The sequence below is a fragment of the Parambassis ranga genome, chromosome 8 (genome assembly GCF_900634625.1).
Source record: "Parambassis ranga chromosome 8, fParRan2.1, whole genome shotgun sequence".
Classification (NCBI taxonomy): domain Eukaryota; kingdom Metazoa; phylum Chordata; class Actinopteri; family Ambassidae; genus Parambassis; species Parambassis ranga.
Window position 1 is genome coordinate 16,723,706 of NC_041029.1, and position 22,282 is coordinate 16,745,987.

General features: G+C 45.4%; 2 protein-coding genes across 3 annotated transcripts; one reads left to right on the plus strand and one right to left on the minus strand.

Moving 5' to 3' along the window:
- Window positions 1-1,499: 1,499 nt before the first annotated feature.
- LOC114440246 (collagen alpha-1(X) chain-like) lies at window positions 1,500-2,861 on the plus strand. Its single transcript, XM_028412579.1, has 5 exons — window positions 1,500-1,606; window positions 1,678-1,749; window positions 1,836-1,866; window positions 1,941-2,185; window positions 2,260-2,861. Exons 1-5 carry the CDS (start codon window positions 1,592-1,594, stop codon window positions 2,575-2,577), a joined length of 681 nt encoding a protein of 226 aa, XP_028268380.1. The 5' UTR covers window positions 1,500-1,591; the 3' UTR covers window positions 2,578-2,861.
- A 2,543-nt stretch (window positions 2,862-5,404) lies between these two features.
- On the minus strand, window positions 5,405-21,326 carry col1a1a (collagen, type I, alpha 1a). Of its 2 annotated transcripts, XM_028411411.1 has the most exons (49): window positions 21,078-21,326; window positions 19,127-19,318; window positions 18,832-18,854; window positions 18,622-18,657; window positions 17,614-17,706; window positions 16,532-16,600; window positions 16,393-16,437; window positions 15,867-15,920; window positions 15,725-15,778; window positions 15,585-15,638; window positions 15,447-15,500; window positions 15,302-15,355; window positions 14,900-14,944; window positions 14,760-14,813; window positions 14,626-14,670; window positions 14,402-14,455; window positions 14,104-14,202; window positions 13,945-13,989; window positions 13,647-13,745; window positions 13,401-13,454; window positions 13,210-13,317; window positions 12,914-12,967; window positions 12,724-12,822; window positions 12,577-12,630; window positions 12,387-12,485; window positions 12,245-12,298; window positions 12,075-12,128; window positions 11,866-11,973; window positions 11,730-11,774; window positions 11,208-11,306; window positions 11,007-11,114; window positions 10,706-10,867; window positions 10,551-10,604; window positions 10,351-10,458; window positions 10,211-10,264; window positions 10,046-10,099; window positions 9,806-9,967; window positions 9,582-9,689; window positions 9,325-9,432; window positions 9,184-9,237; window positions 8,857-8,964; window positions 8,721-8,774; window positions 8,528-8,635; window positions 8,381-8,434; window positions 8,168-8,275; window positions 7,813-8,092; window positions 7,547-7,737; window positions 7,208-7,450; window positions 5,405-7,007 (listed from the first exon to the last, which is right to left on the minus strand). In XM_028411411.1, the coding sequence occupies exons 1-49, from the start codon at window positions 21,157-21,159 to the stop codon at window positions 6,861-6,863; spliced, it is 4,344 nt and encodes a 1,447-aa protein (XP_028267212.1). In that variant the 5' UTR covers window positions 21,160-21,326; the 3' UTR covers window positions 5,405-6,860. The 2 variants fall into 2 exon arrangements, with proteins under 2 accessions (XP_028267212.1, XP_028267213.1); XM_028411412.1 differs by lacking the exons at window positions 8,528-8,635; window positions 8,721-8,774; window positions 8,857-8,964; window positions 9,184-9,237; window positions 9,325-9,432.
- Between the last annotated feature and the right edge of the window lie 956 nt (window positions 21,327-22,282).

Sequence of the window (22,282 nt, forward strand, 5' to 3'; positions counted from 1 at the left end):
GTCCTCTACACATCAATGTTTGCATTCAGAGCCACTTTTCAACCGTGTCAACGACACACACAGTCAGAGCAGAGAACTATTTCTTCCACTCTTTGGCACACCACGTGAGAGCACAAGGCTCTACAATTGGATATTGGCAGATCATGTGACAGTGTTTGAAAGGCTGTAAAGTGTTGATTTTGGGAGAAAAGGAGTAAGTGTCTGTCTGTTACTGTTCCTGATCAATGCGTGATTGTGTAAAACCTTTACTCGGGCATCGTATACGACACCGTCCACCTGGAGGTGGCTTTGTACGTCTGCATATCCACTCCCTCTCAACCAAACATGTGTCTATGGCCATGTACACATCAGTGAAAACTGAAGGAAATGACATCACAAATGGAGGCAAAATCGACCTTTGTGTGTCTCGTTTTTACAGCTGAACAGAACAGACTGAAACATGGATTAGAGGGCGATTTACTTCTCATAGACTCACTGACAGAAAGGATAGGGTCAGATGCAAACTGAATGGTGGGAGCTAATCTCTTATCTACTCAGTACAGGAACCAAGTTGGCTCCTGTTTTCTGTAACCAGTACAAATGACATATGGCTCTCTTCTGTTTCAACAGACCTGAGGCCAAATTCCAATTTCCTTCTTCCTGAAAATGACCCAGACAGTGTCAATGCACTCTGAGTGCAAAACATTACTCACACAGTGAGTGAAGGTGAAAAAGGCCAAATGAGGCCAACTCCAAAATGCAATGGCCCGCATCTGCTTGGATCATCCCATCTGGAGGGCATGGCTCATTAAGTCACTCATTGGATGGATGATTACAAAAACGCATTGTTGTTCTGTTGTCATTTTGTTGGAAACATTCTTCATTTTTATTCTTTCTTACCAGACGCAGCAGCATCATTCGCTGTCACTTACGTCACCTTTTCATCTTTAAATGCCAAAAAACCTCAACAATTCTTACTACATTTAGGAACTTTGATGTTAGGTATTGTTTGATCCCCATTAGTCCATGGGTCAGATGAGATATCTGTACCACTCAAGGTGGCAAAGGTTACTTATATGTGTGGTTTGAAGAGCTCCAGTGTCCATTGTACTTGTCAGAAGTATTCACAAAAGAGCTTGAATGAAAGCCCAGAGTCCCCTTTGAAATGACACCAAGCATAATAATTTAAGTCATCATTCAATACCAAGATATGCACCCGTGTCAAACATGCACAGAAGGGATATCATACCAAAATGTTGACTACAGGCATGTATCTTTTCAAAAAGTATAAGCAACCTTTGCCACCTTGAGTGGTACCGATATCTCATCTGGCCCATGGACTATATATCAAAGGTGGGCTGACCAAACTTAGCTTGAAAATATACCTCATTGCTTACTTGATCTGTGGTTTGGACCTCATACCTCTTTGACACATCCCCATCTTTTGGTGCCATCTTGAAGGCATTCAGCTAAAATCTGTTATTATTTATTACGTGTGTGGTTGGCAAACAGATTTTATAAGCAAACAGCAGCAGCTGGACTTTGCCTGCTGGGCACAGAGACACAAACACTGACAGTGTGTGACACTGTCTGTTTATCTCTCAGCAGGAACATGAGCACCACCAAGGTACCTGTGCTACTGTTTGTTTTTTATTTATGTATTTATTTTTGTTATAATTTCTGGTCCTTTTGTTGCAGATAAGTTCATTGTTTGTTATTGGTGCCGTGCTATGTGAAGCCTGTTTGGTTGTAGCGGGCCCAGTAGGACTGGTGAGTGACCTCCACCTGTAGTCCTGATCCGGTAGTTTATGCCGGCACAACATAATCAGCTTCATTCCTGCTCTCTCTCCCCACAGAAACCCAGTCAGACGCTGTCCAGGCAACAAGGTAGGACCTGTTATTTAAAGTCAATGTAATATAAGCATGAGGTGGAAATGACATGAAACACATCTGCGCTCCAGGGAGCGCTGTTCTGTTTTTCACGGCTTACCAGGGTCAACTAAGAGAGGTGCTGTTCAACCCGATCATCTTCAACCAGGTGCTTGTGAACCAGGGTTCTGCCTATGACAACAACACGGGTGTGTTCACTGCGCCGGTCGCTGGCATCTACCAGTTTGTGTTCGCTGCCCAGCTCTGCCGTGGAGACCACAACAACATGTGGAACTTCATGGTCAACGGGAACAATAAGCTGGTGTGCCACGCTCAGGTACAGACTATAATAATCCACCACACTAAGCAGCAGGACAGTGTATCTGAAAACCCTCCACTGCTTCCACTCAGGTGTCCGGTCTTGACACAACCCTCAACACCTGTTACTTGATGGAAGAGCTGAAGAAAGGCGACCAGGTGTGGGTGAAACAATATGCTAGGAGCTGTGCCTGGGCCAGCACCACCTCCAGGACAATCACCTTCTCCGGCGTCCTGCTGGCAAGCGAGGGTGCTTCCGTGCTGGGAGAGAAGTACGGCTCCGGCAGCTCCTGTCCGCTGCCCAGCTGGGGAAGTGACAGGATATTATCGTCCAGCTCTGCAGGTCGGACTCACGGTCTGACGTCTGGTGTTGTCATCGCTCTGCTGCTCAGCTGCTTCCTGTTTGGATAAAAGATAAACCACATCATGTGAACTGGATTTTATTTGATTTTGTTTTATTTAATATTTCAGGATGTTTTATTTCTTCTATGTAGATTTTCAGCCCATCTTCAGGGAGAACGTCAATATGTTTGGTGCCCTCCTCTGGTCTATGAATGTAATGAAAGTGGGCACTGTTTTTAAATCCCACTTTATTTTCTAGTCTTTCTAACTATGTTTTTTATATGTTTACATTAGGATTGTGCTGTTGTCTGTCTTATTGTACATTAAATGAATTTAGACACATCTACGAACAAGTTTGTTTTTTGTCGCAGTAATTTGCTGATGCAGCATCTGGGCAGCAGACTTAGTGCAGAAGAGTAATTTTTCAAATATCATTGGAAGATTTTGTATTTAACAGTATTTTAAAAGCCTTTGAATTTGGAGCAGTGTTTTTTTAACACTGTAAATATGTGTGTGATTTTTTTTGCCACTAATTTCCAGGCATTGAAATTTCAGTATCTCATTTTAACTTTTAATTTGTTCACAATTTTGGAATAAATAATGAAACTTAAAAAAAAAATCAATAAATATAATTCAGAGTGCTCAAACAAGAGATTCAATCAATCGATTCTGATGAACTCAAACCAACCTCCAGCCAATCGTGTTACATTTCGTTGGTCACATGACAAGACCGGCAAAACATGTGACATTTAACATAAGAGAAGAAATATGTCCACATACATATGGCACAAGCAGAGCGTGATGTCCGTATCAGACAGGTCACTGTCGCTATCGACATCAATGACCCCAGAAAAAGTGTGATCCGAGCTGCAGCCTTTTAAATGTTTACCTGTACATCCAGTGTGACGAGGTGACACAAGAGAAAGTTTTCGGCCCATACCACCCCCTCCGCCTGTAGAAATCAGTGCAGTGAAATATTAACCGGCGTTCTTTTATTATGTGTCACTAAGAGATTAAGTTGAAAAAAACTACATTTGAACATTTTATTTGACAAATAGTAGAAGCAGAAAGAATTCTTGGTGTCAGGTCTCTAATCTGACTTAATATTTGTAAGGAGAACATAACACAAAGGTAAATTCACTTACACAAGTTTGTTAGCTGCCATAGCGTTTTCCAGTAATTTTGCCGGTCGGACCTGAATTTATGAACATTGAAAAATAAAAAGTGAAAATGAGATACTGAAATGACAATGACTTAAATTTAGTGTCAATAATTTCGGTGTTTTAAAAATTCAGTGTTCGAAATTCAAAGGTTATAAAATACAAAACCCGATGAGCAGATTTGCTTCCAAGTGGCTCATTAATATCAGTGGTGTAATTGCAATGATTGTCCAGCAGATGGAGGCTCGTGTCTTTATGTCTCCTCGGATGTGAGATGAGAGTCATGCACTGGTCTGTAGATTAATATATGAACTTTTTATTTTGCTTTCAGCACCACATCGACCGCATGGCAACAAACTGCCGAGGTAGGGCTGAGATAAAGCAAGCTGACAGGGTAATGGGACAGAGAAGAAGAAGTTATAGGACTGCAGGTGAAGTCTGAGGACATCTAGTGGAAAAAGTGTAGGATGGCAGAGACAGGAAAGGTCAACGCAAAGGGCAGTTGGCCCGTGGCACGTGGCAGTACTGTGGTGCTGCCTGCTGCAACCTGCTTCCTCTACTTCCTCTTGCTCCCCTCTTCATCTTTTGAATGTCAGAGTGGGGATGTCACTACAGACACCTGATGTGAAATACTGTCAAATACAGAGGTTTGCCAGGTGCTGAAAGGCCTTAAAGCACTGTATGAATGTAACACTCTGATAAAAATATTTGCACTGCAGCTTAAAAGTATTTTAAAAGTATTTTAAGCTGCAGTTTAAAGGGACAATTCACCACAAAATTAAATGTTAATAGTTGTCACATCAACGACATCAATATTTTAAGATATATAAACACTTAATCATGGGATGTATGGGCTGTATTGTGCCTTGTGACTTTAATCTGGTCTCACCTCCTCCACATTTCTGTGATGTTGACCCTCCAGTGTGAAGTGCCCCATCAGCTGAAGAGGAGTTCCCTCTCTGCAAACAGAGTCTGCTCTGTAGTCTGAAACCAGAGAGGGTAACATTCCTCAGCAAGGGGGCCTCGAATAAAGACGCAAAAATTCTTTGCAGAAATAATCCAGATTCCCGCTGGGAGTGCAAACCTATCCCTCCTCCATGGCTCCTGGGGTATAGAGCTGCCTCCTTCAAGGTGGACAATTGGTGTCTTTGTGTCCAGGCTGATGCCAACAGGCTGCAGGTCCACCGGCAGCCCCTCAGTCCTGCAGTCAGAGCTGTGCAGATGGTGGAAGTAGCTGTGGAGAGTCGGGATTATTTAGTAGGAATACCTCAGGATGCACAGAATATCCTCATCATCCCTGCTGGATTATCAGACCTACATGTGTTTTCTCAGTGGATTACTCATTTCACATTGGATTATTTGTCTGGAAGGAATCAGCTGCTCTTTATTGACGACACAGCCTTGACTGAATGGTAGGCCGACCTTTTTTTTTTCCTTTTCTGCTGCCACACTTATTCAGGCACTCATCATTATTAGTAGATCACAGACAGGAGGATTATTGGATAATCTGAAAAAGAAAACATCTCAGATTAGAAACCAAAAACACACACACACTGGAGCTTCCCTGTCTGGGAATAACATGTGATTTAGCCTGTGTTTCTCTCACGCTGTCAGTCTTGGGCCTTTTCTGTGTCTAATCTTGGAAAAAAAAAACTTTGAATCTACTTAAATAACAGAAATTTGATTCTATTTAAGTCCTAGGTGGGGGGGGGGGGCAGTCAGAGAGTCAGGCAGGATTCAACGTTAGACCACTTAACATGCTTTATTTCAGCATCCAAAATAATTAAAAACATCTCAATTTATTATACATATACAAAATAGGTACAGATCCTTGTGGTGTTTCCCCCATCGGTGTGTCTTGTCTGCCTTTCTCTCACAAACCCTTTACTGATGGCTCTGTTTCTGTGCAGTTTTTTTTCTTTTTTGTAAAGAATCTCTGAATTTGTTTTTTTTTTAGTCACAAGAAAACAAGAAACAAACAGATGCATGGGTGAAAATGTGAATATAATTTGGATAACAGGAAGTGTGAATGCCAACACATGCAAGGCTGGAAATAGAAGAAGTCTGCCTCATTCTGGACACCAAGAATGTGGTTGGATTTTTTTTTTTTTTTTTTTTTAGCACCAAGAGGCTCCCCCCCAGCCCACCAGAGTGACCGTAACACTACAGAACGGTATATGGCCACAACCAGACAGCCAGAAGTCCTCACAGAAAGAATAGCACCTTAAATCTCTGCTTCTGTTATTAAAAAGTGTCAGTAAACCTCGACTACCCCTCCGACACCGCCACAGCTATACTTCAGGCTTCGAAACAAAAACACAAAAACACAAGCAAACACTGGGCCCTTTTTTTTAAATCATAGCTGGAAATCCTTGCTTTTCTGAGGTAGCCAAAAAACGTTCTTTCAAAAAAGAGGTTTAAACCCATGTTTCTCTGCTGGTGGTTTTAATGCGGGGAGAATTAGAGACACACAACATCAACAAACAAAACCAAAAACAGCTACATCAACATCAGCAGAACAGGTGGAGGAGGGAGTTGATGGCGTTTGTCGGGAGCAGATGGAGAAAAAGGGTGGAGGGGGAGGGGGCAGAACAACAGAGACAAACGTGGCTGTCAGTTTCACCGTTTATTCATCAACACCTGAAACGTGGTACAAAGCAATTGGGTTCTGTCTGTTGGGACTGTCCTTTCATTCCTCTCACCGCAGAGGTGTATAAAAAATACAAAAGTCACCTGTGTGTTTCTGTAAACTCCAGAGAGCCCTGGTTTGGTTGGATGAAGAAGGGGGAGTAATTTTTTTTTCTTTACACTTTACAGAGGCATATATTATTTTCTTGTTGCCAGTGAAACAAAATGTCTTCTCTACAGGATCCTTGGTGTTGGTGATGACAAAAAAACAAACAAACAAAAAAAAAAAAACAAGAGTCAGAAACAAAAAAAAAAGTAGTGGTCCCAAAACACGACGATGTAGACGTTGCCACAACGCCGCCATCTTGTTCTTGTTGAAGTGCAGGTTTTTTTAGGCAAAGTGGACCATTGGAACAACGGCCAAATGTTGGGTTTGGATTTTTTGTTTTTTCAAAAAAAAGGGCATTTTGGTAGGATTTTTTTTAGAGAGAGATGACTGCTAGAAAAAATAAAACACACACACACGCACACAACAACAACAATTTCAAGTCCAGATTTCTCTTTTTACAAGAAACAGACGGGTCCAACTTCAATGCCAAACTCTTGGTCTGCAGCACCAACGTCCATAGGAGCGATATCAATGATGGGCAGGCGAGATGTTTTCGATGTCTTGTAGTCGATGACTGTCTTGCCCCATGTGCCGGTGTGTGACTGGAAGGAGAGAAGAAAAAGAAAGTGGAGTCAGTGGAGTCAAAATGGCCACCACAATGTTAACACACAAAATGTAGCTACCAACCAACCATATGCGTATGCTAATTTCTAACCTTTACCCTCTTTATCGTTGGGCTATTATAGCATAGCAGAATTAGCATTTGAAGCTAATTTAAAGTATAGGACTAATGTCTCCTCACCGTGCATCCATCCTCCAGGACGCTGTAGGTGAAACGGCTGTTGCCCTCGGCTCTGATCTCGATCTCGTTGGAGCCCTGGAGGAGTAGGGCCTTCTTGAGGTTGCCGGCGGCGGCGTCCATGTAGGCGACGCTGTTCTTGCAGTGGTAGGTGAGGTTCTGGGAGGCCTCGGTGGACATGAGACGCAGGAAGGTCAGCTGGATGTTGACATCCTCAGGCTGAGAGCCCTCGCTTCCGTACTCAAACTGTGCAGGAGAAGAAATGAAGAGGTGGCATTACTGACTGGAGCTGTGAGGGTGGAGGAGGAACATGAGGTGGAGAGGTGAGATCAGTTTGTTTACCTGGAAGCCGTCGTTCATTGCCTCGCCGAACCAGACGTGCTTCTTCTCCTTGATGTTCTTGCTGATGTACCAGTTCTTCTTGGCAACCTCAGGCTGAGTTGGGGTCACGCAGGTCTCTCCAGTCTCCATGTTGCAGTAAACCTTAATGGCGTCCTGAGTGCAGCCCTGGTCAGGGTCAATCCAGTACTCACCTGAAAAAAGAGACATGATGGTCACAAAGGTCTGCAAAAAAAAAAAAAGCACTTTCACTCATTCTAGAGACTCACCGCTCTTCCAGTCAGGGTGGCACATCTTGAGGTCACGGCAGGTTCTGGCAGGGTTCTTGCGGGTTCCGTCTGGGCTGCGGATCTGCTCAATCTGCTGGCTCAGGCTCTTCAGGGTGCTGTCAACCTCCAGGTCACGGTCACGGAGAACGTTAGCGTCATCAGCACGGAACATGCGGAAGGGATCAGGGGCCTTCTCCTGGGGCTGGGCAATGAAGCCAAGGTCGAATCCACCACCAGGGGCACCGGGTGCTCCGGGAGGTCCAGGAGGTCCAGGAGGACCCTAAGAGAAGGGGTTGGTTATCTTTTTTGCTTGTAAGGTAATCTCAACGGCTATGAAACAGACAGATGGTCTTACAGCAGGTCCCATCTCTCCAGAACGTCCACGAGGTCCAGGAGGTCCAGTGGGTCCAGGGAGGCCAGACATGCCATCTTTACCAGGAGAACCAGCAGATCCAGCAGGGCCCTACAACCACGCAAAATCTTAAAATCAGATTCTCCACATACATCGAGCTGATAGGAAAATCCACAACTAGTGAAGACCATTAAAATATTAATAGTGTTAACTCACTCTAGGTCCAGCGGGTCCAGAAGCACCAGCAGGTCCCTGCTCTCCAGAAGGTCCCTATTGGTTTTTATATACAAAATAGGAGTTAGACATCAAGTGTGTTCCTGAACTGAATGTAGTATGTGTAAGGTCATGTGTGAAGTGACATACAGAAGGTCCAGGAGGTCCCTGCATGCCAGTGAATCCTCTGTGTCCCTTCATGCCTCTCTCTCCAGCCTCTCCAGCCTCTCCCTTGTCTCCACGAAGTCCAACAGCTCCCTGTTAGAAGGACAAGGAGAAAGAAGAGTTAACTTCTGTACCTCTCAGGGGGGATTTATTCATTAGGGTTGGTGATGTTACTTACAGCTGGGCCACGAGGTCCAGCAGGGCCAGCAGAGCCAGCAGGGCCAGCAGGTCCCTAGAACACAATAAAAAATGAGGTTAAATACTCTTATAAAAAACACTAATATTAAACTGAGAAGTCTGTTAGGGACACTTACACTCTCTCCACGGTCACCAGTCTTTCCAGCGGGTCCGACAGGTCCAGGGGCACCAGGGGGTCCGGGGGCACCAGAGGCTCCAGCAGGTCCACTCTCTCCACGGTCTCCCTAAAGTGCAAATACAAAATTAGTTTATTTCCAACCTTTCATTTAGTTTTATATTTACATTATTTGCAGTAGTTTGTTTGCTAAATGAGCTTGATTGCTACTTATTTGTTTCAGGATCGGTTCAGGTTAACCAAGTCCATGTAGAAAAGACCAAGTTCATGGGTCACTGTAACCACGATTCTTATCTTAAGAGTTAATGTTTAAGCTAGGTTAACTCACCTTGGGTCCAGCGGCTCCATCGCGACCAGCAGCTCCCTCATTACCAGGGGCTCCCTAAACCCAAACACACAACAGGTTAACTGATGGAAAACTTCAACGGGGTTGACTCATGCACAGTTGTTGTGTTTAGCTGACACACACCTCACGTCCAGCCTCTCCGGGGGCTCCAGCCAGACCAGGGGGTCCCATGGGTCCAGGAGGTCCACGCTCACCACCAGGGCCAGAAGGTCCCGGCTTTCCAGACTCTCCCTGTGTATTACAGTCAAAGTTGGTCAGTCACATTTGACTGAAGGTTATCAGTCATTTGGTTCATCAAATGACTGAAACCATAATAGGTTTGCTTGGTCCTGGTTTGCTCAGATCCACTGAGCATTTTTCTGTCTACAATAGGAACTTACAGAAGGTCCAGGCAGGCCAGGGAACCCTCTCTCTCCTCTCTGTCCGGGCAGACCAACAATACCACGCTGTCCAGCAATACCTTGTGGTCCAGGAATACCAGAGCTACCCTGCAGAAGTAGACAGAAAAAACTGGCATGAAGACCAGCAAAAACTCCCAGTAGACAAGTTCAGTCTTCTGTCAGTGAAAATGTGTGATGATCAATGATCTATGAACATAACTTACAGGAGCACCATCGGCACCAGGGCTACCCTTCTCACCAGCAGGTCCTGGAGGTCCAGCAGCACCAACCTCACCAGAGCGACCAGCAGGTCCAGTCTCACCACGGTTTCCTTTGGGTCCCTCCTTGCCAGCTGGTCCAGAAGGTCCGGGAGGTCCAGAGTTACCCTGTGAAAAAAGGGAAGGAGTAAATTATAAGCATGAGCCTTGCCTGTGGAAAAAAAAGTGCACCTGAGAAAGACTTACAGCAGGGCCAGGAGGTCCAACTCTGCCAGCAGCACCAGGGAATCCAGTAGCACCCTATGGAGACAGAAGCTTGTTAGTCTGGGAACTGACACCGAAGTCAGGCAGGTTCGCATGAATATTGTTGTAGCAGAGGGAAGGTTGAGTGGAACAACAGTGGACACTTACAGGAGGTCCAGCGGGTCCACGAGCTCCCTTAGGTCCAGTATTGCCAGCGGGACCCTGAAAGTACACAACAAAATGTTAGGCAACACATAACAACAAGAAGAAAATCCAATAATGGAAACAATTAAAATGGGTTAACAAACCTGAGGTCCAGGGGCACCAGTTGGTCCAGCAGGGCCGGGAAGACCAGCATCTCCCTTAGCACCATTATCTCCAGCCTCTCCCTTGGCACCAGCCTGTCCATCAGCACCCTGAGGAAGAGGGAGACAAAGAATTCTCAGTAACGTTTACATTAAAGCATCAAGAAAAACAGAAATGCAATTGGTAAGAAGTCAGGACTTACAGGAGGTCCAGCGAAACCTGCAGGTCCAGGTGGTCCAGACTCTCCACGCTCACCCTGAAGGACAAAAAGAAGAGTCAATCCAGAAGATTTAGGGATTAATAAGCTTGAGAAACTTAAAGTTTACATTCTGCTGACCAGCATAAAAATATACATACAGGGGCTCCACGGGCTCCAGCAGGTCCAACAGGTCCCTGGGCACCAGACTCTCCCTTGTCTCCGGGGGATCCAGCAGGTCCAGGCAGTCCAATAGGTCCAGTCAGACCACGGGGGCCATCCTTACCAGGTGCTCCATCACTACCCTTAGCTCCTTGGTCACCCTGGATTATTGGAAGGAAAATGAGTGTAGGTTACTGGACCCATTCTGTAGGGGGCGCTCTGGGGATCTTGTGGTGATGACTATGAAAAGATTCTCATCACAGTGGTCCAAATGTCCAAGGGTTACTTGTGGCAACTCACTCTGTCTCCCCTCAGTCCTGGAAGACCAGCAGCACCACGCTCACCGGGCATTCCCTGCAGTCCAGGAGGACCCTGAGCTCCAGGAGCACCAGGGGCACCAGCATCTCCCTGAAGGGGGGGGGGGGGGGACAAAAGAACATCAAAACAGAACAATATATACCATTCATAAATTATGTGTTCTGAAATCCTGCTAAACCGTACCTTAGCACCATCGTTTCCGGCAGATCCGGGGGCTCCGCGGGCGCCAGCAGGTCCAATAGCACCAGGGGCTCCACGCTCACCAGGGAATCCTCTATCGCCCTAAGGGGTGAGGCAAGTAGTATGAGTGCTGCCGGTTTCAAATGGTAGTTCTCTAGATGTGCCTTTCCTCCGGCATCCATAGAAAGGGTCTCTGGTAGGTTAACTGACCTGTGGCTTGCTATTGCCCTTTAGCATTAGCCTGCTATTAGCTCAAATTAGCATGTTGTGTCTTAACATTGATAACCCTGTTGGCTAGTTAGCATGCTAACAGTTGTTTCCAGCACAAGCTTGAAGGATTTTGGACTATAAATACAATCAAAGTAGTATCAGTTCACTTTGACATAGTAACCTACTTTTCGGACAAAATATAACTTTGGAATTTCTAATTTTGGAGCAAAAACTAGGGTGTCATGGCCACAGATCCTCCATTCATGGATACCATAGTTCTGAATAATTAAGACTATAAGGATGATGATGACTTACTCTAGATCCAGCAGGTCCTGGGGCTCCAGCCTCACCTGGCAGACCCTAAATAGACAAAGAGTGAGAAACATGTCAATTCACCTTTTACCATTTATTTGATGGAAGCATGTGGTGTTAGTCACATGTCAGTCAGTACCTGCTCTCCGGGCTTGCCAGTCTCACCAACGGCACCCTGAGGTCCTGGAAGACCCTGGAATCCAGGAGGTCCAGCAGCTCCTGCCTCACCTCTCTCACCAGCAGGACCCTAATGGATGAGCAGAGACAAAGTGTCATTGCTGCTCTGTAGCTACTTGTGTGGCTTTGAGTCCATCAAGTGTTTATGTGGGTTTATGTCCCTTTACTCACAGCAGGTCCAGAAGGTCCCTGAGCACCAACATCACCGTCCTTTCCAGGGGCACCCTGGGTGGAAAAACAGCTATTTGTTAGACAGGTAGGCTTTAGCTTCTTTAGCACAGTGAATTCATGAAGAGCACCCTCAGAACCAGGGCTCATGAAGCATAGTACAGACAACTTACAGCAGCGCCAGTGGGTCCCATGACTCCTCTCTCACCGGGCTTTCCAGCCTCACCCTAAAGAAGAAGCAATGTCTTAGTGACCTAGTTCACACCGTTATCATTGTGAACAAATATACTGTGCAGCAGCTGAATCGTCACTCACAGCAGCTCCCTTAGGTCCGGGGAATCCCATCACTCCAGGCTGGCCTCTAGCTCCAACAGGGCCAGGGGGTCCAGGGCGGCCATCTTGTCCAGGGGCTCCCTGTTACAGAGAATATATTAAGGCCTCATTAGAGTGTCAACACAAAATATTAACACGTTGATGAGGAGAACTTTGCAGAAGATGAACTTACAGAAGGTCCCATCTTGCCATCAGGTCCAGGGCTGCCAGGGCTGCCAGTCATTCCCTACAGAGCAAAGGTCAGAGTTTAGAGGAGGTCCTACAAAAGGAATACATAAGGTCGGTGACATGTATTTGATAGACAGAGGGGGCTTCTCACCTTAGCTCCGGGCAGACCAGGCTCACCAGTACGACCAGACTCACCAGTGGAACCTTTAGCTCCAACAAGTCCAGGGGCACCGCGCTCACCAGGGGCACCCTATAGAATAAGGTAGAGTTTAGCTTTAGTGAAACCAGTATAAATTAAGTGTATGGCTGTAGGTGATGTGTTAACTTTTGTGTTTGCTTACTTTGGGTCCAGCAGCACCATCAGAACCAGGGAAACCACGACCACCAGGGGCACCCTGCAGGGAGAATCAGGCAATTTGCTTAGGTTTGTTAGCTAAACAGAACCCTGAGCTGTAACAACAATCTTTTTAAGCTAATGCTAGACACCTGTCGTATGACTACCCGTTGTTACTAGCATGAGGCTAGCTTGCTAGCTTGTAGGGGCCACTAGAGATTGTGTGTCCTCTTAATCTTGAAGAAAACTGCATTGCACACAGTAATACTGTATAATACAGTAAAAACTAGACAAGATGCATACCCTCTCTCCGGGGGCTCCACGGCCTCCTACAGCACCAGGCTCTCCTCTGGCTCCTCTCTTGCCCTCCTCACCAGGAGGTCCTGGGGGTCCCTGAACTCCTGTGGCACCCTGAAAAAAGACACGATGGTATAAGAGACTGAATGCGTCCACATACATTTGGAGTAATAGACTTTGTGTGGATCTGAACTTACAGCCTCTCCCTTGGCACCGGCCTCTCCCTTGGATCCTGGGGCACCAACCTCACCCTGAGGGACAAAAGCAAAGAACAAACAACCATAAACAAACAAAACCACAATCCATCAGCCCAAACACGAAGTCACAAAAACTGAAACACCACCCATCAATAGCAGAAACCAGAACAAGCCAGTTTAAGTATTGACAAAATATTACAATTTAATCAATAACAGGTGTTAACTAGTGATTATGGCTTTACTCACAGTGTTACCCTTAGGTCCGGGGGCACCACCAGCACCCTGAGGTCCTGGAGGTCCACGGGGTCCGGGGAATCCGGGAGCTCCAGCAACTCCAGCAGCACCCTGCAGGGGGCAGCACATGACCACAACACAGTCACATCATGCTGTACTCTGCTGGCAGTCATCTTAAAATATCCTCTTTTATAAAGGCAGCTCTGGCTGCTCAGTTAGTGCCTTTCTTACCTTATAAGCTAAAAAAGAAAATTCAAACCCTGAAACCTGAGCCTGACTAGGAACTAAATCTGTCAGGAAAAATACTCACAGGGGCTCCCTTAGCTCCAGGGGCACCATCAGCTCCAGCGTTTCCCTGTAAGGAGAAACAAAGGAAGAGGTTTCATCAACAGCCGTGTGATCATAAATAAGGGATCAGTTCTGTTTTCAACCAGGACCCGAACAGTCCACCAAGGGGGTGTATACTTACAGAGGGTCCAGCAGCGCCAGCAGGTCCGGGGTTTCCAGGCTCACCACGGGCACCAGCGGGGCCCTCGGGTCCACGAGCACCCTGAGCTCCGGCGTCACCCTGAAAAACAAAATATTGGACTTAGGAAGATAATGAATCTAATAGTATGCAGAATTTGGAATCCAGAAAGACCCTGTGTGACCTCCAAGAGAAGAGAACCAATGGAATGTGGCGCTTATTTGGTTGGATGATTATAGAAACTATAGAAACAGAATTTTAGTGTGTTGTAGATTATTGTTGATGTTGGGCATGGGTGTACCTTGGATCCAGGGCCACCAGGGAATCCAGGAGGTCCAGCGGGGCCAGTGGGACCCTGAGAACAAATAATAAAAAAAAAGATTCACATCCATGTAGCTCATCCTTCCAGCTGGTGATATCCAGGCTAAAACAACAAGGTAAATTTATTCTGCTGGATTTATATTGCAAAGCACTTCTTAATAAATGTGTCATTGGGGAGTTCTTGGAGTGCCCTGAGATACTTACAGGAGGTCCAGCAGCACCGGCAGCACCATCGTTACCACGAGCTCCCTGTAGCAGACACATAGACACGATTGATTGGCCTGTTTTTTGATTGGCTGATCGAGTGTTTACAGTTGGTTATATGTGCATAAACTCACAGCAGCTCCAGAAGGACCAGTGCGGCCTCTCTCACCAGGCAGACCACGAGGTCCCTGAGAAAGACAAAGAGTCCGTCAATCCAGAATGATCATCCAAGATAGCAACAATATAACAGAGGTGGGGTGCTGGTTTTACTCACCATGGCACCAGGAGTTCCATTCTCACCGGGGGCTCCGCCCTCTCCCTAAAAGCACAGAAACACACAAGCAGGTGAGGGGATGAAAACATTAACTGAACCTGCCGTTAGCTGTATGCAGCCATCATTGGTACCATTTAGCAGCATGTTTTGACTTCTAGGCTACTTACTCTGCTTCAACTAATACTCAATGGACTTATTTAAAAGGCCAGGCCATCTACTATTCACCTTAGCTTGAGCAGTTTTAGCCCATTCTTGGGACTAAAACTGACTAATAGTAATACTGCAGTTTCTACACCTGGTCCTACTCCCACCATCACTATTAGTCAGACTTCTACTGCTATGACTACCCTGCCACCTAGGAGCTCATTTTTCTTCTCTGGATTAACAAAGTGGGACATTCACCTTGGGTCCAGCGGGGCCAGTGTCTCCCTTAGCACCATCCAGACCGCTGAATCCCTAAAGAGAAGGAGAGTTGTACAAAGATGAAGCCTCGAGTCAGGAGAAGCTGTATGTGTAGGTGAAGGTGGCACCCAAAGTTCAGACTCACTCTGTGTCCCTTGATGCCAGGCAGTCCAGGGGTTCCTGGGAAACCACGAGCTCCCTGAATGATGGAAACGAGAGTGTGACATTAATATATTTGATTCTGTTTTTAAACAGCAAGAAAGATATATGCCAGGAAATGTACCTGTGGGCCAGGAGGTCCGCGCTCACCGGCACGACCGGGTTTGCCAGACTCACCCTGTGAGCAGAAAGAGGCAGATCAAGTCATTCTTTAATCCACACTGAGATGTTGAGAGTGACTATGAACAGATTCAGTCCACTTACATCCTCTCCGTTCTTTCCAGGGGGGCCAGCAGCACCACGGGGACCCATGGGACCCTGAAGAGACAGACACGCAAAAGGTGAGAATGACAAATAAGGTTCAATGTCAGTGGAGCATCGTTGTTTATTAGGTTTTAGCACTCACAGAAGCTCCGGCCTCACCAGGCTCACCAGGGGGGCCAGTGAATCCCTGAGGTCCCTGTAGGGGCAGACACAGAAACATGGTCACGACTACTAACAAGGCAAAAGAGTGTTTATCTGTCACTGAGGTATGTTTGTTTAATGTTTGTTGGATGGCTGCTGACATGACTTAGGTGAGATCTGTCCCCATGTATAATAATGAAGGAGACAATCTCTAGTTTTATATGGTAGGACTCACACAGAGAGACTTCTTATTGAAAATATTTGAAGTTCAACTGCTCTGAATGGTCATAAGTGTCCTTAATCTGATGCTATCATAAGACTTAATTTCTCTAAGGCCAGAAGCACATTTACATAAATAAAATGGCGTATGCATATGCTTGGCTTCATGTCAACTGGCCTATGAGGAGAGGGTATGGACATGATGATGTCATGATGTCACTGCTCACTTCTCCTCTTCCTCCATCTACCTTAGCAATGACAAGGATTTTAAATATTTTGACTTGAGTAAGGGGGGAAGTTCTACTCACGCTTGATCCAGGAGGTCCAGGGGGTCCACGGGGTCCCATTGGGCCCTGTCAATCAAACAGAGACAAATGTCAGATGCTGTCCAAAAATAAGTCCCAGTTAGATAAAGCAGAGTGTTTATGGATGTATGAGCGTGCCTACCATGGGTCCAGGCACAGGCATGGCAGGAGATTTCTCATCGTAGCCACCAGACATCTGAGGGGAGAAGTTCTGAGGGGAAAAAACAGAGAAAGAGAGAGAAGTTAAAACCAACGTTTGAACATGTCAGAAATAAAATGATGTCATGTTAAGCACATGCTAGCATCTGTATTATCACCAATGTTCACACATTTCGATGACAAGTTTAACTTTTCCTCTAATTTACAGTCAATACTAGATCATTCAGTGACCTTTGACCTCATTGCATTTGTGGTGATAAAAATGAGGTAATAATAACATTTGTCAGGTTTCTCACACATGCTGCACACAGTAAAGTAGATCTGGGTTGAGGTAAGTCTAAGCTAATAATAGCTTTTTTTTCCACATATACATTAAATTAGAACAGCAGGGAGGACCCAAAACAGAAAGAGAGTCTAAAACTGATGGATTCTGGAACCAGACTGTAATGATGTGTAATCTTATGCCATGTGAAGAAGGTCAATAGTAAACATGTTATTGATTGTGTGTGGCAGACTGGCTGGGATGATAAGTTAGGCTTAACGTGTATCATGTTAAATCCTTTAAATATTAGCTTAGCATCCTGAACTAGGATGAGAGAAAGGTTGTATTTCAGTTTGTAGCGTTACCATAGCAGTCAATGGTAAAATTTCAATTATTGAATCAATTTTTAAAAATTAGCATGTTAGTCAACGATATATTCTGCATATGCATGGAACCACAGTGGTAGAATGTCAGGTTAGCTTAGCCTGGTTTAGCTTAGCAAAAGTTAGCTTGGGGATGCTAGCTTAGAAAGCAGGAAATAACGAATTGCACCACAGCCAGTACAATTAGACTTTGAGAATGTTAGCTTAGCATACTATAGTGTTAAAAATAAGCTTGATAGAATGATAAATAATATCTCAATAGATCGAACACTCATCCAGAGCATCTCTGCTTCCATTACTGCAGCCTCAGCAGATTTGAATTGATCCGCAGATATGAGTCACACGGGTCACATGATTTGTCTTGTAAATGATCAACTTGGACTAAAATCAGTTAAACACAGTAAAACAAAACAAACGTACTCCACCGAGGCCGGGAGGTCCAGGAGGGCCGGGAGGTCCAGGCAGTCCAGGCTGGCCGGGGATACCATCGTTACCAGGGGGACCAGGAAGGCCCTGCATATGGAGGAAGACATGTTCAGGCTCAAGAGTCAGAGGAGGGTCGGCTGGAGGGCATGGCTTTGATGCTAACATACACCATGACCACTTGTGTCACATGACTGCCTAGTGTTACATCATCAAGTTTAAGGTTTTAATTTCCTGTTTGTGTCTTTCAGGCTCAGAGATGAGTGACATCTAAATGGTGACAATTCTATTTATTTCCCCTGAGACCTGACCATGTGACTGACCAGGACCAGGCTAGTGTTGACCATGTGACATCAAGAAACAGGAAGTAAGAACATTCACTAATTACTAAGGAAATAATGTAGAAAACAAACTCTACATAAATTATCACAATCACACAAATTCAACAGAATTTAACTTAAAACCCACAAATCCTGAGTGTAAACATGCTGCATGGTTTATTTTTACCCCATGGAAGCTAAGAATATCAACAATTCTAAAGACACAAAATCAGACTGTTTAGAAAGGAACGCTGGTACAGCTCCTGTCTCAATGTTTACTAAGGAACACAGGCTTTATTTTGATGAACAAATTCACTTCCTGTCTGACTCCAGACAGCCTCACATCTCTACCTTTAACATGGCCTCAGCATGTTTATGTAACACAGACTCTTTGACATAATTTATTACAAACAAAGCACACTTTAGTGACCTTTTATGGCAACTTATCATTGGCTGGTTTATTGTTATTTTTTGACAGTGTTACATATTATTTATATTATATTATATATTACAAGTCCTTGAGAGTTTGCAGAGTTTGGACCAAAATATCAGAATTCGGTTCTAGAATCTGACACACAGTCTGTCGCTCTGTTCAAACACTAACACACACACTGTTCGCACCTCTAACACACTACAAAAAACATGAAAAGTTACCCTGCCAATGACAAACAGAGTGTGAACCTACCCTGTCTCCCTTGGGTCCACGCTCTCCCTTAGGTCCCTTCAGGTGGAAGAAGAAACAAACAGTGCATCAGTGCATCTGGTGATGCTGACATGTTATGACTCATGTGATCAACTGTGTATCTGATCACTCACTCACTCTCAGTCAATCTTTCTGATGGCTATGTTTACAAATGATGGATGAAACATTTTTAGAAAAAAAATCAATATTCACCTCAACTTCTCCATCCGAGAAGCCTACAAGGAGAAAAAACACACAAAAAAGTGAGGTTAAATGACAAAAGAAAACACAAAAAAACAACACACAACACTTAGTTTAACATGGATTTTTAAAATATAAAGGTATCATTAAATTATGAATGTATCAGAATATGTTCATGTGGCTTTTTTGGGTTAACTGATGATGTTTTTTGGCTTAAATGTGGAAGAAATGATGAAAATTAAATTCTCTGTGTTTTTTCTCAGAACTGAAAACAAGGGAAGGTCAAGAGGAAAAAAATAAATAATACCATCATCTGGGCAGATGGGGCAGCACTCGTCGTGGGGGATGATGGGGTTGGGGCAGTCTGTTGTGTCCTCGCAGATGACCTGGTCGCACATCACCGTGCCGCTGTCGCACACACAGATCTGACATGGCTCTGGCTTCCACACATCCCGGTCAGCAAACACCTGGCCGTCCAGGGTGCAGCTTCCGCCTGCGCCTGAGGGAGGCGACACGGAGAGGCAGGTGAGACACCTGATCACAGACTCACACAGGCAGGCGTGGGAGCACAGCATGGGTCTGCACACCAGACTTCCCCCAAACATCTGTTCATTTTACTCACTGTGCTCAGAAATCAATCATTTCCAAAAAGAAATATATTATTTAATATTTGTTTTTGTTTTCTTTGTGTGTGTGTCTCGATATATTTTGCTCTTAAATGCTTAATCAGATGTACAAGAGCAGCAAAATAGTAGTGCCCATATGAATCAATGGTAACAATAGTAACATGGACAGCTCAAGTTAGAGAGGAAAGTGTTAAGTGGGAGCTGTAGGCCCCAGAATCAGACCAGAAAGGGTCAAAGGTGACAGAGAGGGCACCGACGTGCTGTGTCTGGATGCTGGTTACACCATCTCTATGCATGGGAAGACACACAGCTGTTTGCTAACATGTCATCTCCCCCCTCCGATAATCAATGTCACATTTTCCGCTCTGATCTGCCGCTGCTGCTGAAGCGTAGCTCTCCGCAAAATCTAAAGCCAAACTGAGGCTTCTTCTGGGAAGCTTATAAATCTTGCAGCGTGCCAAAGCGCTGAGCTCAGAGGGGAAAAGCAGCAGCGGCCGCGCTGCAGACTGTCGGCTTGGCAGCAGCTGGTGGAAACACTCTGCATGTGTTTGCAATTAAAGGAAACAAAAAAAAAGAGTGGAAAGAAAGAGCAGAGGAGGAGGAAGAGGAGGAGGAGGAGGAGGAGGAGGGAGAAACCGTGGGGGACGTGGCGGCCAGATGTGTCCGCAGGTGTGTAAAGCTGCCTCTGGGTGGCGCTGTTGGAGTGTTCAGAGGGTCCAAAGCACATCTGCTTCAGATAGACAGACAGACGGAAAGACAGCTGAGTCCTTTCCAGAACATCTGGAAAAATTGAATTTCAGCTTTTGGCTGCTTCTTTCCAGAGCTGCTTTTCTTTGTCCTCTCAGAGCAGGAAACTTCCTGCATTCCATAATCCTCCTCCTAATACACCTCAAGCTTTTGTAAACACTTACAGATCTTTAAGGTGAAGCTTGCTCAGGCTGTGGAGGTCAAATATTTCCAGCAGACAAGACTACGCCTGCTGTGAGCTCACCTGGCCAACTCAACACTTGGCCCCAGGCTGTACATTACTCTGCCACATCAGCCAGGGCCTGTGGGGAGCTTTACCTCCACTAGAAGCCATTCTACATCCAAAACTGGACACTTTATCATCTATTCAGGTCTGGAACTGAGCTGGTGAAAGGTGGGGTGAGCAGACAGCACAAGTTAAGTGTGTCAAATTGGTCAAATGGGAGGAGGAGGGGAAGCTTTTAAAGCCAGAACAGTCCAGATTTCTTTTTGGAAGGGTTACATTTATTTCTGCTTAAAAAAACCCTCGCCTGGAGGAGAGCCTGGAAAACTTGCAGCAACTCGCTCTGCATGCATTGTGAGGAGGTAGAGAGACTTATACAAACACAAGGCGCGAGAGAGAGAGAGAGAGAGAGAGGCCTTCTTGAGATGCCCAATGCATTACGCACACCTACAAGCTGCACCATCTATCTGTCTATGGAGACAAAAGGAGCCACCAGAGTCCTTCTCTCTAGTTCAAGCTCTTTCCTTTCTCTTCTGGTCTGTCTAAGATCTCAGCAGCCGTCCAACCCACGTAGAGAGAGAAAATCCACTTTTCAAAAGCCAAAAGTGAAAAACAAAAATATGTGGGGTTGAGAAGCTCCAGTAAACAATGATGAAACTTACGGTCGTCCTCGCCCTGCGCCCTGACCAGGAGCACCGCTGCGCAGAGCAGCGCCGCCAGCCGCATATCCACAAAGCTGAACATGTCTAGATGCCACTAGACATGTAGACTCTTTGAGGCAAGAGAGGAAAAAAAGTTGGGGATGTTTTCTCTTTCTGCTACACTCCACTCATACACGGGTGTTTGGGGCAGGATCCGCTCGTCTGTTCACAGTCCTCCTGACCCCAGCAGAAAACTCCCTACTGCCTACACTCTCTTTCCACCAGGGTTTTTATATGGGAGCCTGAAGAACTGGGAGGTACTGGGGACAGGACCGACCGTGGTGGGGGTGGGGGTGGGGGGGACGCACCCTGATTACCCTGCTGCTGCTGCTGCTGCTCACGTTTATGGAAGACAAGAATGGACGCCTCCTTCAAAGAAAAAAAAAACAGAGGAAAAGAAGAAAAAAGAGAAGGTCCCTCCTTCCATAGCTCCACAGTGAAGGGTTAGAGTGAGGAGGAGGAGGAGGAGGAGGAAACCCGATCCATAGGAGCATCGGAGGGGTCGGAGGAGGATCTCCTCCTGCAGCAGCCACAGGGTTTAATCCAGATTTTATTTCTGGTTGTGGTTTAATTGCAGATTATTGTCTTCACATGTGAATGTGTTCCAGCTCTGATTGGGTCTAATCTGTGCTCGGTTGTTGTTTCAGACCTCCAGAGTGTTTTTAGGACTTTAGCTGTGAGAGTGTTAACATGGCTGCAGGCTTAACTTGTATTTTTGTTTCTCTTGCTAATCCACGTCAGGCCTGGGTGGAGGTTTCGCATCAGGTGTAGGAAAGGTCTGATTATTTCTGCACCGTTCATGCCTTCTTGGTGTTGATCTGTCAGATTTGTCTGTGTCACCAGCCCTGTACAATGACTGAAGACACACTTTTATTTTCTGTCTGTAAAAACTGGATCACAAGCTTGATTCATGTACTCCATAAATCTATCCAGATGCATCATGGGGGTTGTAGTATCTCATATATTTGTGAGCACATCCCTTACTGTGAGTGTTTTATTGCTACATACCAATGTACATGCTTCTTTCTTTTCGTTCTTCAGATCTCCATCACAGAACAACACTGTACCAGGGCGCAGGTTTGACAATGATTCTCATCAAAGAGGGTGCCTACGTTTCCCACAATGCAACACAAACAGTTTGGTGATGTTGTACTCCATCAGCAAAT

Excerpts from the sequence above, each read along its gene's own strand:
- col1a1a (XM_028411411.1), bottom strand. The coding sequence starts at position 21,159 with ATGTTCAGCTTTGTGGATATGCGGCTGGCGGCGCTGCTCTGCGCAGCG. Across the intron at positions 14,945-15,301 it reads CTGGCCCCGCTGGACCCAAG|GGAGAGGGCGGAGCCCCCGG; the intron begins GTGAATGTCCCA and ends CTGTGCTTTTAG. Across the intron at positions 9,433-9,581 it reads CTGGCCTGCCTGGACCTTCT|GGAGAGTCTGGAAAGCCGGG; the intron begins GTAAGTTCCTAT and ends TGTAATACACAG.
- LOC114440246 (XM_028412579.1), top strand. Across the intron at positions 1,750-1,835 it reads TAGCGGGCCCAGTAGGACTG|AAACCCAGTCAGACGCTGTC; the intron begins GTGAGTGACCTC and ends CTCTCCCCACAG. Across the intron at positions 2,186-2,259 it reads AGCTGGTGTGCCACGCTCAG|GTGTCCGGTCTTGACACAAC; the intron begins GTACAGACTATA and ends GCTTCCACTCAG.